Source organism: Paralichthys olivaceus, chromosome 21 (assembly GCF_024713975.1).
Source record: "Paralichthys olivaceus isolate ysfri-2021 chromosome 21, ASM2471397v2, whole genome shotgun sequence".
NCBI lineage: Eukaryota > Metazoa > Chordata > Actinopteri > Pleuronectiformes > Paralichthyidae > Paralichthys > Paralichthys olivaceus.
In genome coordinates, this window is record NC_091113.1 from 7,535,574 (window position 1) to 7,550,604 (window position 15,031).

Here is a 15,031-nt window from a genome sequence, read left to right on the forward strand (position 1 = left end):
TATAATGTGTCTCTTTATAATCAAGTACTTCCGTGGGTTTGAAAGATGGGCTTTAGATTCAAAATGTTTATTAATCCAGGTATTGTCCATTCATATGCTCATATGTTCCCAACATTCAATTTCAGATCAGATTCAAGGTTGGTGAAATACTAGAATTTGTAAGCTCCAAGAAAGACCAAGTCTCTTGTCAAGTTTTCAACTGATCATGAGCAAAGCACAAAAGCCAAAAATATCAACATCCCTGTGGATAGTTGACAGTTGATCAGTTCAGGCTACAGACATTCCGATACTGACACCAGCATCCGAAAGGTCTCCAATACAGCCGATAATGCTTGGCAGCTCCAAAACAGCAGTTCTGCTGTACTGCCACTGCCAAGTAGCCTAGCCTACTGATTTCCAGTAGTGTAGCATTAGCCAGACCGAGCTAAAATGTCCACAATCTGGAAATATTTCACGCTGGAAAGTCCCACAAGTAAAACCGCAACTTGTAGCGCATGCAAGACTTCAGGTTCGAAGGGTGGAACTAGGGTTGCCACTTACAACACAAGCAATCTAAAGCATTTGAAAAGCTTTTTATCTGAGCCAGGCAACACAACTGAGATAGCAATCATTGCTTTCCATCCAGGGTGACGAGCACACAGGTTTTAAAAAGCAGCTAAATAGTCAGACATGTATCACATGTAAAAAAAAACCAACAGGATCTAAATATGAAGTGAAAACATTTGACTGGTGGCCAGAAACATGACTCCAAATGTTACATCACATGATCATCATAAATGTGTGTTATCAATAGTGTGTTTATAGCTTGTTGCATTGCAAGAGGACAAGAAGTAATGAAACTTCAACTGAAGTCGACTTCTATCCTCAGCCAATGATTGATTGTTAAAGAAAGAGGTGGATTCGAGTTTGCTGTTCCTGAGTCAGTTTTCATGCACAACTTTGCAAGTTTGTGAGTTGTTCTACTTCATCAGTTAGACTCTGCTCTGTTCGTGCTGACAAACATCAGAATATCAGGATCTGGACGCCAGGATGTGTCTGCTAGCGTGTCAACAAATGTTTTTTGTTTATTGGCAAAAATACAAGTGTGTGGAGGATTTGAAGCACACAGATGGCCAGTAGAGAAATCAAGCGGCAAGAGTGGTTTGTCGAGTCACTGAAGAATATTTAAGATTTACAATCCATGGTAACTGACTTGAAGACAGCCTCTGATTAAAGGAGCTGACTACAAACTGACCCATCACTCAAAACTACACAGATGAAATACACATGGAAGCTTTGGTCAGAAATTATAAATGCACATGAATATGATGCAAGCCAATCCACAACACCCCCACATTCTGCCTGCCAATGTGCCAAAGTCAGAAAAGCATCTTTTCTCCTGCCACATCTCTCTCCATTACACTCGTGTCAAGAGATCATTGGTGACTTACCAGTCCGTCACAGTTGCTGATAGCCACCGAAGCCTCTGGCATATCGCTCACATCCCCAGTGAAAACACAGTTCCCGTGGATATGTTCCTTGGCCTTTTCCTCAAAGTCCTCCTGCCATTCCACGAAAGCCCCCGGGGCCACCAGCCTCCTGTTGGCCCTCAGGCGGAGGTGCAGTTCTTTCCCAAACACAGTGACATTGAAAAACAAGTGCTGAGTCGAGGAGGAGGTGACAGAGGGCATCTCGGGGGCACCACGGGCCACCCTCCTTTTGCTGCCGGGGTCTGAGGAGCCGGTGGCAGCGTTGGCTCCACCATCATCTTTACTTCCACTTCCAGCAGAGACCACGTGAGAAATGTACCGGCCACGGGAGTCGGTGCTGAACGGCACGATAAGACCGTATTCTCTTAACTTCCCAGAGAGTTGTTCTGATGGGACAGATAGTGTCAAGTGAGAATCACATTCACAGATCAATGGCATGCAAGGAAAGGAAAAAAAACTACACACTAAGGTAAGATAAGTAACTTAAGCAAGAGAACTGAACTTGATTTGTAAAATATATAAGAAGGAATCCTCTCTTTATAAAACTTAAGTCAATGAAAATGACAATCAAGGTTATCCAGTAGCTCAACACATTGTATTGAAATTGCTCATCCACAACAACAGGGCTGTCAAACTCATTGACCTATCAATAAGAAATAGATTTCCCCTAACCCTAACCCCTGAAAATCATTATTCAACCACATTCAGGCTTCACATTGTATCAACAAGAGCAGAGCTAAATAAAAAGAAAATGAGCAACTTACCATGAGTTTCTGCAGCGAAAATATGTTCCAAAAATAGTTGGGTGAGTGAAAAGCACATGAATAAATACATCCAATCCATAGCGAGGGCTGCAGGGTGAGAGCTGCCACTTCAGCGCTGACTTTTCCCGTCTGTTGTAAACTTTGAGCAGAGGAAGAAAAGAAAAGAAACACACACACACACTGAGCAGAAAGTGCAGGAGAAAAGTCCTCAGAGTTCAACTCCAGCGACGCGCATTTCTGTGCGTTTCCCTCTAGACGCCAAACTGACGGATCTATTCACAAGTTGCTTCCAACCTTCATGGCCTGTGCTGCTGAACTACACAGACCAAGACTGCCCCATCCATTTAGGGCGCAGAGAGTGGGGGGAGATAGCTGGGGCGCTGATGACGACAACTCCCCCGGTACAAAAGCCGGGACGGTTTGGAGAGGTAGCCCAGTTTTCTTCTCCTTCTCCTCCTTCCTCTTCTTTTCCGTCCACTTCTTTGGAAGCAAGTTAACGCACGCCTACACAGAGGGGGGGAAAAGTCAGAGGGCTTCAGATAATGAGAGCAGAGACAGAGTGTCCCGCTGGTGAAACATCTGCCGTCCAGTCGTGCGCCATTACGCACCAGTGGTTCGGCTGCGGGACTTCACACAACTTGCAGCTCAACTTGAAGCCACTGGCAGCCAACAGTGGGAGCTCCTTCTCCCAACGAGACGACCACATATTAAAACCAAGAGTTTCTCTTTGTCTTTTTCATCAAAAAGAGTTGTGTCATGATTTCCACATCCAACTTTCAGTCTAATAGTCAGTTTTTGGTCCAAACACACAAAAATAATAGTAATAGAATAATACACGTTATTCTAATTTCTCTTTCACGGTTACAACGTGGTTTACCCATGGGAATAAAACACAGAACAGTAATAAGACATGATAACATAGAAGGAAATGCCGCAACATCAGTTTAAACCAGTTTAAAATGAGGCATTTCCTATAAAATATGATGAATAACAACAATAATATGTTACTTATTTATGCAGCAGATACAAGATACAAGATACAATTTAAGTTTCAGTGCCTGTAAAGATAAAAGATAATTTATTAAAATAAGCAAACAACTCAGATAAAATCAAGAAGAGCTTTCAAGTAGAAATGTGTTCTGGGTTACTTCTTGTATGAATGAAGACATTTAAAAATAATGGAATTTGAGTAAACGAACAACTAAGATAAGATTAGTAACATAAAAAGCAAACTCAAAATGAAAATGACAACTGTCCATTTCTTGGAACGTGGATTCAACTCTTCCACTTCAGATCCCAATCGTTGTCCACTTGAACACAGCAGGTCATTTTTGATTCAACTCGAATCAACATTTCTGGACAAAAACAACAAACCACTTTCCACTGATACAACATCCCAGTTCTTCCAACATCACAACAATCAGTGATTTCTGTTTTCTATCCTTCCAGGGTGGACAGGAGGACAGTGACCAAAAACCATTTCAGTGTAAAAGTATTATCCTTACTTGAAAAAGTGAGATGAATGTAGAGCCAGATTGAGTCAATGTAAATTTAAGAGCAAGTGTGCCTTTGAAAACTGAAACCATCCCTGGCTGCAGGGATTAAATCAGATTATGTTTTCCATGTCTCGTGAATACAATCAATAAGACACGTTGCATATCCCATTTAATGACCTGTGTCTCACGTTTTTCATAATCCGGCCTAATCCTGCAGATGTCACTGTGAGCATATGTTCCATTTGGAGAAAGGGAACAAACCCAACGCATCATTAGACTTAGAAGGTGTGAAAACCCAGTACAGTGGATTTCATCAGAGGAACGACAGCCTGTTAAAACTTTGGATGACTGCTCCAGAGACTTTTTCTTTTGGCCCCCAGCTCACCCTGCTGTAGTCCAGATTTAGTCAGACATGACCACGCGGCAACTGAACCAACAACTCTGGAATCCTTCTCTCAGAGGAAGAGGAGTGGGGGTTGGGTTGAAATGAGTTTTGACTTTCAGGTACTTTTCGGAGAAAAAAGGTGTCTAGACTGGACATTCTTTTCCTGCCACAGTTCCTCGACTTTGTCTGGACGACCCCCTCCGTCCCTCCCTCGCTCCTCTATGCAGTGCCTGTACTCTCACTCTGTGGTTAATTACCTCCACACTCCCACGATGGTCAATGTAGAGCAGGTGTGGGTTTTACGCAGTCACCCCCCCCCCCCAGGGGCGCCAACGCGAGCTCTGGACGGTGATCCAGAGTTGTGCATTAATAAGCGATGGAAACTTAACCACAGCATTAAGAGATGGAAACCATTAACTGCCTTGTAAGAAGTTTTATGCTCTTTTTCCATCCATACTGTTTGGAGTTTTTTCATGTGTGTCTAAAGGGCCAGGATGAAATTCCACAATATAGTATTCAATTAGAAGCCTTGTTTTTTCCCCTCTGAAATGAATAGCTCCACTCACAGTCTGTGGTTAAGTCCACACACCAGAACAATTTTCTACTACAGCGCTCGCATTAGAACACTCTGTCCCGAAGAGCAAAGACTCGAACGTGCCCTCGCTTCGAATCGGACTCGGCTACCGAGTGTTTCAGCAGCCAGCCGCTGAAGTCCGAAATGTGATTTATTGACGTATAAATACACGAAAATATTAAACTCTTTGTTCTTTTCCAGTCTCGTACTTCACAGAGACAGGGGGAGTTTTGCTTTTGAATCATAGAGACACGTTGTAAACTGCTGAACAGTAGTTTGTCCAGTGTTTGAGGGCGAAGCTGCAGAGGATAAAACCTCCTTCCACTGTGTCTCCAGCAGCGGGGAGACGTTACAGTACAGTGTGCAGGCCTGCGAATGCCTCAGTGTGTGCTGTAATGTGGTCTAGCCATGCCAGCGTGCTGGGAAAATATGTGACTTTTCATCTCCAAGATGCAGGGAGATGCAAAGCAGCTGCTGGTCTGCCCAGCAGCTTGAGGGAAGAGCAGCTCCTGCGTTAGCCAAGTTACAAAGCAGCGACTCGAAGGAGTTGTTATTATGGTGCTCTGCGCTGTTTAAATGTAGGGATCTGGACTGTGGGCTTTCAGAATGAGTCCTGAGTTATGACCCTGGTCAGACATGATCAGTCTCACTTGACCTCCCTTAACAAAACAGTAATGAGTGTGTATGGAAGTCCTCTCTGTATGTGCAGCTGCAACAGTGTACGTGTCACTTTGTATTTGTGGTATTGAAGGTTTTACTTCATTGCTTCCACCAAAGAGGTTTGAGTTTGTTTAATCAGTGTTTATCGCAAAGAATGACTCTGCAGTTTTCAGTAAATATATATTGAATTGTGTGGAGAGTAAATGCAACAGTTCAACATTTTGTTTGATATGCTTTTTCTGTTTTCAGTCTTGACATCACTGTGAGGCTTTCAGGCGGCTTATTGGAAAATCACTGCACACAATTGTTGTTCTTACACTTTGCACATATCAATACTTTAAACATTGTCTTCTCTGCAAATCAGTGTAGTAAATATAGTTATTTTGTTGTCTAATACCTCAGTTTATGAGCAAATACCTGCAAAACAAAGAAATGTGGATCAGAATGTGGAAATCGGGCAAGGTCAGTCCATCCTAAAAATCAGTCTCCATCTGTAAATCAGGAAAACTGTCTGTCACAATGTTTTTTTGCAAAACATTCACAGGCAGAGTTAAGGTCTCTAATCAGAATGTCCTGTTGACTGACACGTTTATGGAGTATGATTTCATTAATCCTCCGCTTCAGGACTTAATCTTGTTTAAGTTCAGCTGCTTTCACAACAAGATAACAAACCAACTACACATGGAGCCAAAGCCTCTAAATAAAAACACTTGAATTAATGGGACATTTTCCAAATTATCAATTTATTGGGGTGGGGGAGCCTTATAAAGTTCTCTTTTAGTTCAGTCAGTTTCTTTTTTATCCTGCCTGCAGAGACTTTTCATTACCTTGCTCAGTGGAGTGAGTAATACCTGTCCTATTAGAGACTGTGTATTCTTTCCCCTGGAATATGAAGGCCTACATGCATAGTTTCCAACACAGATTGATGAAGATCCCTCCAAATCCATTCCACCAACTTGTTATTATTGTTAATATCCCCAAGTGGAATGAGAGCACACTTAAGCCTCAGAAGTGTCTGTAATGCTGACTTTATCCACACAGGAACAATCAAAGAGAGGACGCTGGTGCACCCATGCAACCCCCTCGTCTCCGGCACCGTGCCGTCTCTCCAGAGCAGCTCTCTCTCTCTCTCTCTCTCTCTCTCTCTCTCTCTCTCTCTCTCATCTGCGGAGGGAAGCTTTTCACATGAAGTTCATTACATCCCCTCTCGGCGCTCACCTCTCAATGCCGCTCTTTGTCCACCGTAATCTCGGGATCCTTCAGAACCGCTAGCTTGAGTTTCACATTGGGGAGTATCTCTGCGAGTTTGGAAGGGATTTCAAAGGCGAGGGGCCGCTATATCATCCAAGCATGGTCCTCATGTCCTGGGCTTATCTTGACCCGGAGTCAAGTTGGCCACATGCTGCAACTGAATAGCCCCTCTCCATATCCGCATGTTGTTTTAACCAAGTTGTCTATGTCGGGTAGAGTTGGGAGAACTTCACAAACATACCTACACTCTGTGAAAAGTGTGCGTTTCTGTGAATTGACCTAATATATCTCACAGGCACTATCAGCCCTGTAAAACGAGGGATATAGCAGCTCATAAACTGACATGATGTCGAAAGGAAACAAATGCAACAAACTATAAAAGGTCCGTTTCAATCTGGACCACTTGGTTTCCATTTACAATAATCCAGGATAGGCTGTGGTGTGATAAAATCCTAACAACTTCCGCGCTCCTCGAGATAAGCCTGCTATGCACTTACAAGACTGGAAGTGATCTGGGATATCAGGCTTTCAAAGCGGGCCGCCGAAGCCAAGTGAGCTTCACTGATGTCCCGGCCGGTGGGTTTTAATCCCCACACAGGCCGCCATTCTTGACAAGAGTGACATTCTTTCTCTTTTTAATTAAGACGTTACCTGTCCACATCAAAAGGCAACTCAGATTAGTCGTTTGATCTGTCTAAGCTCTTTATTACTCTATACGGAACATGTGAAGATTTCAGCCCAACAATGAATTATCTGTTTTGGGCAAGTGTAAGCTGCCTGATGTTCATCAACTCCTCCGCTCTCCGAGACAGAGAGAGCGTCCAGATATGAGGGCGCTCCTCAGCAGTGGAGCAAAAAGATGTCGAGATAAGGAGGAAAAAGAAAGGAAGCAGAGGAGGGAAGAGACAATTATTTGGCTCCGTCACTGAATCGGAAACTTCAATGAAACAATGCACAGGGGAGGCTTGTGTGCAAAATATCCACAGTCCACCCACCCACACGTTAAAATCCAAATCCTTGAGACAGATGGATCAGTCTTACTTTCCTCCTTATAAAGTGAAATGATACCAAAAGCAGACACGGGCTGTTAAACTATTCAAATTATTTTATTTTAACCCCCCTCACCCAAAAAACAGAAGAATATGGCAGATACAGAGAATAAAGGATTACAAATTGCTTCAATGAAGAGTTCCTCTGTTTAAAAAAATAGAATACAAATTAAATTAAGAGCATAGCTAAGACATTAAGGTGTTAATACAACCTGCACATGAGTCTGTAGAACGTAAAAAAACGATTTCATTCTAAATCATCATAATCGTTTTGCTCAATTAGTCTGGATCAGTTATATACAGTGCAAATGATGTGATGAAATGAAGAAATCAGAAGTTTAAGTTTCTGGTTTTAAGGCAGGATTTATTATGTTTTTACAGCAGACCTGAAGCTACAAGTTACTTTAACTATTAGCAGGTTAAAGAATAACAAAAAAAAATTATAAAAAAAGGTGTTAGGATGTTTAAAAAAAATGCTTCACAGTAAAAAAAAAAAAAAAGACTGCATCCTGAAAATGTAGATAAAAGTAATGTTCCACCTGCTGCCTTGTTCGTCTGACAATACAATGACTGTATAACGTATTGTCCTGTACAGTTAATCATGCAGCTTTGTCTTCATATATCCTTTTATAAAGGTTGCTTTTCTTCAATTGTTTTCAGGTTTTTGCAGGCTTGGCCTTTTCCAACCATTCATTTTTACAGTCAGACGTATAATTTGATTCAAGCTGACAGATCGGTGATGTCACAGAAAATGTAGCCGTTTACACTGGCAGAAGTAAAGTCTGCGAGAGCTGGTTTTTTTATACATCAAAGTCTGTTTACAGGTTTTTGGGAGAGCTAGTGAACACCTGGATGTCTGACAGAACTGTCAGCGGTCGGGTTGCATCGTGGGTAATGTAGGATTTAATGTAGGAAGAATGTGACTTGAAAGGAATCTCATAAAATAAAATAATGCATTTTTCTGTTCAGGTAACACTGTGAATACAGAAACACATTTACAGCTTTAAAGTAAAATCAAACTTACATAGAATGCCCTGACATGCTGAGTTGTTAGTACCTGACACATGTGAATAAAAGGAAACAGGTACAACTGACATTACTGTCGTCTTACTGTGGCAAAACCAACTCTGATTCACTTTAAAAGATTCAGGGACATTAAAAATAACAATCTACACACAGTGGTCGTCTGGAAAAATATTGAAAATCAAGTCGGAAAACGAAATGAACAGGGTTCTAGAAAAATATCAGGTCACAAACAGCATTTGTGACATACTGCTGTACGGACAACTTTAACTTTTGTCTCGGTGAAACAGAAGTTCAAAAAGGTTGTCTCGCTTTCAAAAGAAAAAAAACTAACTTATTTGATTTGAAAAAAGTGACATAAATATTAGTCAAGTCTATAATCTAGCATCGAAAAAAGGCACAAATATCGACTTCTAAAAGTAACAGTCTAAAAACACTTACAATAAAAACACTAAAAAAGAAAACAACAGTAAAACAAACCATGGGTGAAATGAAGATATGCATTAACACAGGGGTAAATGTAGAAGCTGTGACAATGTTACTGTAAATGTCTTTTATTCTGAAAAGCACCGTGCTTTTCTGGTGCCTTCGCAGTGATCCTCTCTCAAATGAACTCCCCTCGGAAAGGAAGTGACTGAATGTTTTGCCGTTGCCAGCGGCAGCGCAGCCGGGCCAGCTGCGTGTCCCTCGGGTTCTCAAACTCGGAGAAGGCCAGCTGGTTGAGGATGTCATAAACTCCGGCCCTGGCAGCCACCTACCGCAGAAATACATGAGATGTTAATGAAAAGGCGACACAGCCAGCCAAGTTTTCTTTTTTAATTCATCCATCATGACCACACGAATGCTTTGAGAGCCACTTTCTCAGAGTTGAAACATGTTATCTGATGGTTTTCTTACACGTGCAGCTGTCGCACTGGAACAATAAGAATCTGCTGAGTGTTTGGACACAACAGGAAGTGGTGGAAGAAGTATTCAAATATTCCACTTGTATAAAAATACCAACACCACAATGTAAAAATATTAAATTATAAAGAAAAAACCGTGGAATAACAAGTTAACTTAAAGTGGCAGAGAGCGTACTATTTAGAAAGGTTGGTAATCCTGGAAAAGCTACTGAGAGCAGGGAACATTTTGAAAATATGCATCCAATACTTACGTCCAGCAATCATTTCATTTGTTGTGAATGAAATGATTGGTCGGGTTTATCACACTCCTGCATACTGGAGGTAATGTTGACTATTCAATAAACTGCCGGGTGGTTTGTCTCAAAATTGCAATCCAAACAGTATTTCAGTGCAGCAGTGAGCATCTCCACGTTGAAATCCCACTTTCCAGTAATAAATTGGCGATGTTTCTTATGTAACAACAGGTTTTACTCAGGCAGATGTTATTTTATAAGCTGTGTGTGTTTTGTGTGTAAAATCTTAATCCACCATTTACTTACTACAGCAGAAAGTTTGGTGGAGGAAAATATTTCCAAATTGCACAGCTGCCGCAAGAATTTCTTACCATGTGCTGCTGAAAGTATGAAAGGAATCAAGCTCATCATCCCACAGCAGTTTCATATCGAAGTGTGTTTAGGTGCATATAATAAGTAATGGAGCCTGTGCCCAACGAACTGAAGGGGCACCTGATCACAGGGTTGAGGGTTCGATCTCTGGCCCAAGTGTTCTTGAGCAGGTTTGTGAGTATATGGGTGAATGAGAGGAGAACCTACAACTTAAAAACCAACTCGCTGTATTTTATGAAGTGCTGTAATGGGGCATTGACACAACCCCATGGACACAGTGCGTGTTATTCCGTGTTTCTGTGTCTGAGTCATTACCGAACGAATGAGGACAGACAGCTCATGATTAGATTCCTCTAGGGAGAGATAGTTCAGCGCTCTAGTTAACACCAGGTCACGCTGACTCATGGTCTGCTCTGGTTTTCAAACAACAGCAGACTGATGGGAAGCACCACAGACAACCAGAAACATCTGGCCATAAAGTCAAACAATACAAACAAATACAAACAAGCCCCAAAGAAACTTTAAAAGATCACATAAGCCAATTAAAAGAGTGCCACAGCTGGACCAGGTTACTCTTCAGGATACGCTTCAGGAAACGAGTCTGGACCATTACGCTCAGCCTCTACGTTCGATTAAATGAGAGAGGAGGCTCTAAGAAAGTTATGTTTATTAATTTCTATTGATCCATGTGTTGATTTTCACATCGCAGGATTAAAGCTCATCCTCAGACACAGCATGCAGGAGAGTTAAGTCTTCCTGCTTTGAATCACTGCGGAACGATCAGCTGTCGCCAAGTTTGACCCTTGAAGGGACTCAGGGAATGACTCAGTGGAGGTAACGTCGCTTAAAAAGCTTTGCCAACGTCACCTCTCTTCCTCCTCCTCTCCCCGGGTAGTCAAAGAGTCTGTAAATGTTCAGGGTGATAACTTGTGGAGGCATACTTTAAAACTAGATGAAGAATGAAGAGCACGACTGTGGTTATACTCCTGAGGCTGTGAAGTCGTCCTGTATGATGTGCTGCTAAAATGCACCCTCAGGTTGAGTGCAGGGGAAGACATGCTGGAACAATGAACAAAAATAATAGTATCAAGATTCCCCTTCCACTGCAGTGATTATAGCTTAGCTGGCCAGCTTTGTGCAGGAATAAATAGAAGGCACCACAGAGTGGGCTCCAGATTACCTACTCGCTGACCACGCAAAATCAAATCTTGCAATAGATATCATGTAACGCTAACTACTCTGCAGAGTTAACGCTGGTTCGATCTTTAGCTTTTACCAGACATGCACTGAACATTTTCCTCGAATTTTCTGGAGGAGCTGTATGTGACAACGACAAAACACTCAAGTTAGTTCCTGCAGAAATTTTGCAGAGCTTTTCCTTTCCCCAAGCAAAATGTCAGGAAAACATCCGAGTGAGCCCATGTGAAGAATACCGCAGGAAAATTTACAGAGAGCGAATGGGCGTGTTTACATGGGGGAGAAAAAGAAAATAAATATCTCAGGATGAAAATGATCGAGTTATCCACTTGGAATAATGAGATTTGAGAGCTTTTGATGAAAATGGCCAAAGCTGGTGTCGATGTGGAATTCATACGTCATGTCCTGCTTCCAGCGTCTAAAGGAGCCGCCCCTCACCCGAAACCCTACAATGTCTTGCCGTTGCGAACATGTCTGACTCCGACAATAACATGTTGTGCAAAGTCCGCAAAATGTCCACGCACAATTTCCTGCAGGTTGTCCAGCTGTCTCCCACATTGCTCAGACCTGTGTGGTGTCTCATTCTCAATAGACGATCACGCAGCTTCCATTCTCATGTCATAAAATTGGGTTTGAAAATAAAAAGCACGACTGTATCTTTCAGTTAATGCATGTTTGTGTTTAATGTTTTCCTGGAACGCTACCAGGGAGTTCTTTGGTGGGAACGAATGAGTGGGAGCAGTGAAACCATTAGTCAGTGGATGGTAATCCCAGGAGAAACTCGCTGGTCACCAGGATACTTAACCTGACTCATCTCCTCCACAGCCCAGCTGTCTAAATAACAGTCTGAAACAGTCACAGAGGCTCAGGTCTTGACTGGGGATGAATATTGACTTCTTTTCTATAACCGTGATGAAGAATAATGGCAAAACTTCCAGAATGACTTCTCACACTTCTCCTTTAACAAAATCCATTTCCCCTCAACCGGCCTGTATGTCTAGAATATTGCAAATATATTTTCCTCAGGATTTGCCTCCATCTGTTTACTGCAATATGTTTTTCCATCACCTCCTGACTGCAGACATCTGGACACCTACGTGTTGCCAATATTTTGCATTACCCTGACAACTAGCTGTCATGTCAACAATCCTCACCTCCATACTTTTTAATTACTGATTTTTAATTCTTGGTCTTTGATATATCTATACTGGAAATTGAAAATCTTGCCACAGCTCTGGATCGTTTTAATGGCTCTGCAGTGATAGATATAAAAGCTAAAGCAACAATGAGCAAATCGTTACATCTGCAAACTGTTAAAACACAGAAAAGAATCAAAACAAATCGAATCTTTCAAGAAAAAACATCTTTAAACTCATTAGCCGACTGGAGCAGCGGCTGAGAAGCGAGGAGGCGCTGGTTGTCCCCGCAGGCTGCTATCTCAAAGGCTGCACATGCTTGGCCGGTGCAGAGGGACAGGGAGGCCTCTGTGCCACATATCAAAACAGCTGGAGTGACTGATAGGGTACCTCTCCTGCAGGCATCTGTGGTATGCACTGTACACAAGTCCTGCCATTGTGTGAAGTGCCACGTTTTGGATTAGCAAACATGGATTTCAATTCCAATAACTCCTCTGATGTCTCTGCTCTGATCTCACTACATGGCCCAGAGGCAACATGCCCTAATGACACCAGGGACAATATTTGTCCAGCATGTGCACAATGCTGTAGGAGGCACTATTAACTTGAAACACATGAAGAAATATATCATGTGGCAGTAAGCGCGTTTGATTCTGTAGCAAAACAACGCAAAACACATGCATCCGCAGTTTAAACAATGGGAATGAGTAACAAAAAAGAAAAATAGATCAGAAGCACTGCATCAGCTGACACTGGCTCCTGCTGTGCTCCACTGTTGAGATCAAATTAGTCCATGCACACACACACAAACACATGAATACAGCCCGTGCAGGGTGCAGGACAGGCTGTACTGGTCAGATGTGGCTGGTTGTGTAACCATGATTTCAAATGCATGAACAGTGATGGTGGTGACCCTCGACCGCTGCCTTTGGCGTTGCAGCTTGTCATTGATGATCTTGCCACGGATCGGCAGGCATGATAGGCTTAATGATTGTGCCTCTGGGTTGGTTGGGTCAGATTGGTTGGGCTGCTGCCAGATCCTGGTGCAACTGGGGCAGTAAACACACCGTAATACTGATGGTGGTGGGGGGTCAAATGTATCACATACATAATGTTTTTCAAGCAGAAAATTGGTCTTGTGGAAGTGTTCTCACATGAAGATTAAAAGAACAGTCTTTTTCTTTTATTGATTTTATTCTTTACTTCTATTTATTTGTTCTGTTTTTAAAGGTGCTTTATAAAAAAGTTAGTATTATTATTATTGTTATAATATAATAATAACACTACACAGGATCCACGTGAAACAAAATGTGCAACAAAAGTTGCAACAAAAGGTGCATGAAATACACAAAGCAAACACGTGACTTGTGTCACAGCTGGTGATAACATCTCCGCTCCCTCTTCTCTGGCCGAATGGCTTGCGGCATCAAAAATCCATCAGAATAAAGATCTCTTCAGGATGACACCTAATCCTAATGTCAGTAAGAAGGGTTTCCACAGCAACCATCTCACCAAATGCAGCCTGGCTCTCTCAAATCAATTTCTTCCTTTTAGAGGCACAGCATAACTGATAGACATTTTGCCTTTGGTGAGTAACAGAAAGGATTTTAATGGTTCGGCCAAAAGGTTAAATAATGCAAACTTGGATCTATGCAGCTTCTGCACTTTGTTTTCCTCTTTTCGGTCACTTTAGCAGAGAACTGTCCGAGTGGAGCAGTTCAGTATAGTTATCTTCTCTGTGCTCAACACTTATCTGTGCTATTGTTATTTTGCACTGCATTTCAAAGAGATGGCCTGTCAATCAATCAGCGTCTTGGCTGCGCTCTTCAGCACAAACAAACCACTGCTGCGGGATGTGATGCTGACATTTTAGCAGAGTGCACACAGTTATGCAAAGCCATTAACAGTATTTATACAGTATATACACTGAATACTTTCACAGCATGTGTCCGCCTAAATGGTCTTGCTATGTAATCACCAAATCCTGGGGTTGGAATCAAAGCCAGGGAGTTTCTCAAGTGTCACCTCACACCCACCAGACCGCGTCTCACACTATTCCTCACTGTGAACCACATACACTGTAAATATATACAGCAGAGAGAGGGTGTAAAGTAAGAAATTATAGATCATGTCAGGGCTGTGAGTTCAGAAATCCACCCGCTTTCCCTGACCGTGTTAAAGCTTAATCCAACTGTAGGTGCAGTTTGCTCGCTGCAGAATAAGACAGGGCACTGTGATGATGATGATGATGATCATCACGTCAGGTCTCCGGTCATTATGGAAATTGGATTTAATTCATGCAGCAGCTCCATCATATGTCAACCATGTCCCACAGGCAGGATGTTAATGTGATAGGTTCTTCACAGCAGTGGCCGCGGCACCTCCAGCCAGTATCCGGCACACATACACTGAGCATGTGATTTCTGATGTCAATATAATGTTGGTATATATATATCAGCTACTGTATGTGGTCAGGCGTGAACCTCCGGCACCAGCCCAGTTGGTTGTTAATTAAAC

General features: G+C 42.3%; 2 protein-coding genes across 7 annotated transcripts in view; both read right to left on the reverse strand.

Moving 5' to 3' along the window:
• The window catches only part of LOC109626617 (A disintegrin and metalloproteinase with thrombospondin motifs 3), a 38,441-nt gene extending 36,067 nt beyond the window's left edge, over positions 1-2,374 (reverse strand). For both annotated transcript variants that reach the window (XM_069517132.1, XM_020082709.2), the window contains exons 1-2: positions 2,234-2,374; positions 1,431-1,855 (exon numbers count right to left, since the gene is read on the reverse strand). In XM_069517132.1, the coding sequence (XP_069373233.1) occupies positions 1,431-1,855; positions 2,234-2,312 (504 nt within the window). In that variant the 5' untranslated portion in view covers positions 2,313-2,374. The remainder of the gene's footprint in view (positions 1-1,430; positions 1,856-2,233) is intronic.
• A 16-nt stretch (positions 2,375-2,390) lies between these two features.
• Positions 2,391-15,031, reverse strand: part of pald1a (phosphatase domain containing paladin 1a) — a 50,218-nt gene continuing 37,577 nt past the window's right edge. For 3 of the 5 annotated variants that reach the window (XM_069517135.1, XM_069517133.1, XM_069517136.1), the window contains one exon: positions 2,391-2,737. In XM_069517135.1, the coding sequence (XP_069373236.1) occupies positions 2,510-2,737 (228 nt within the window). In that variant the 3' untranslated portion in view covers positions 2,391-2,509. Of the gene's footprint in view, positions 2,738-7,686; positions 9,426-15,031 lie in introns of those variants that run through there. The other 2 variants (XM_020083294.2, XM_020083292.2) reach the window with 1 other exon arrangement.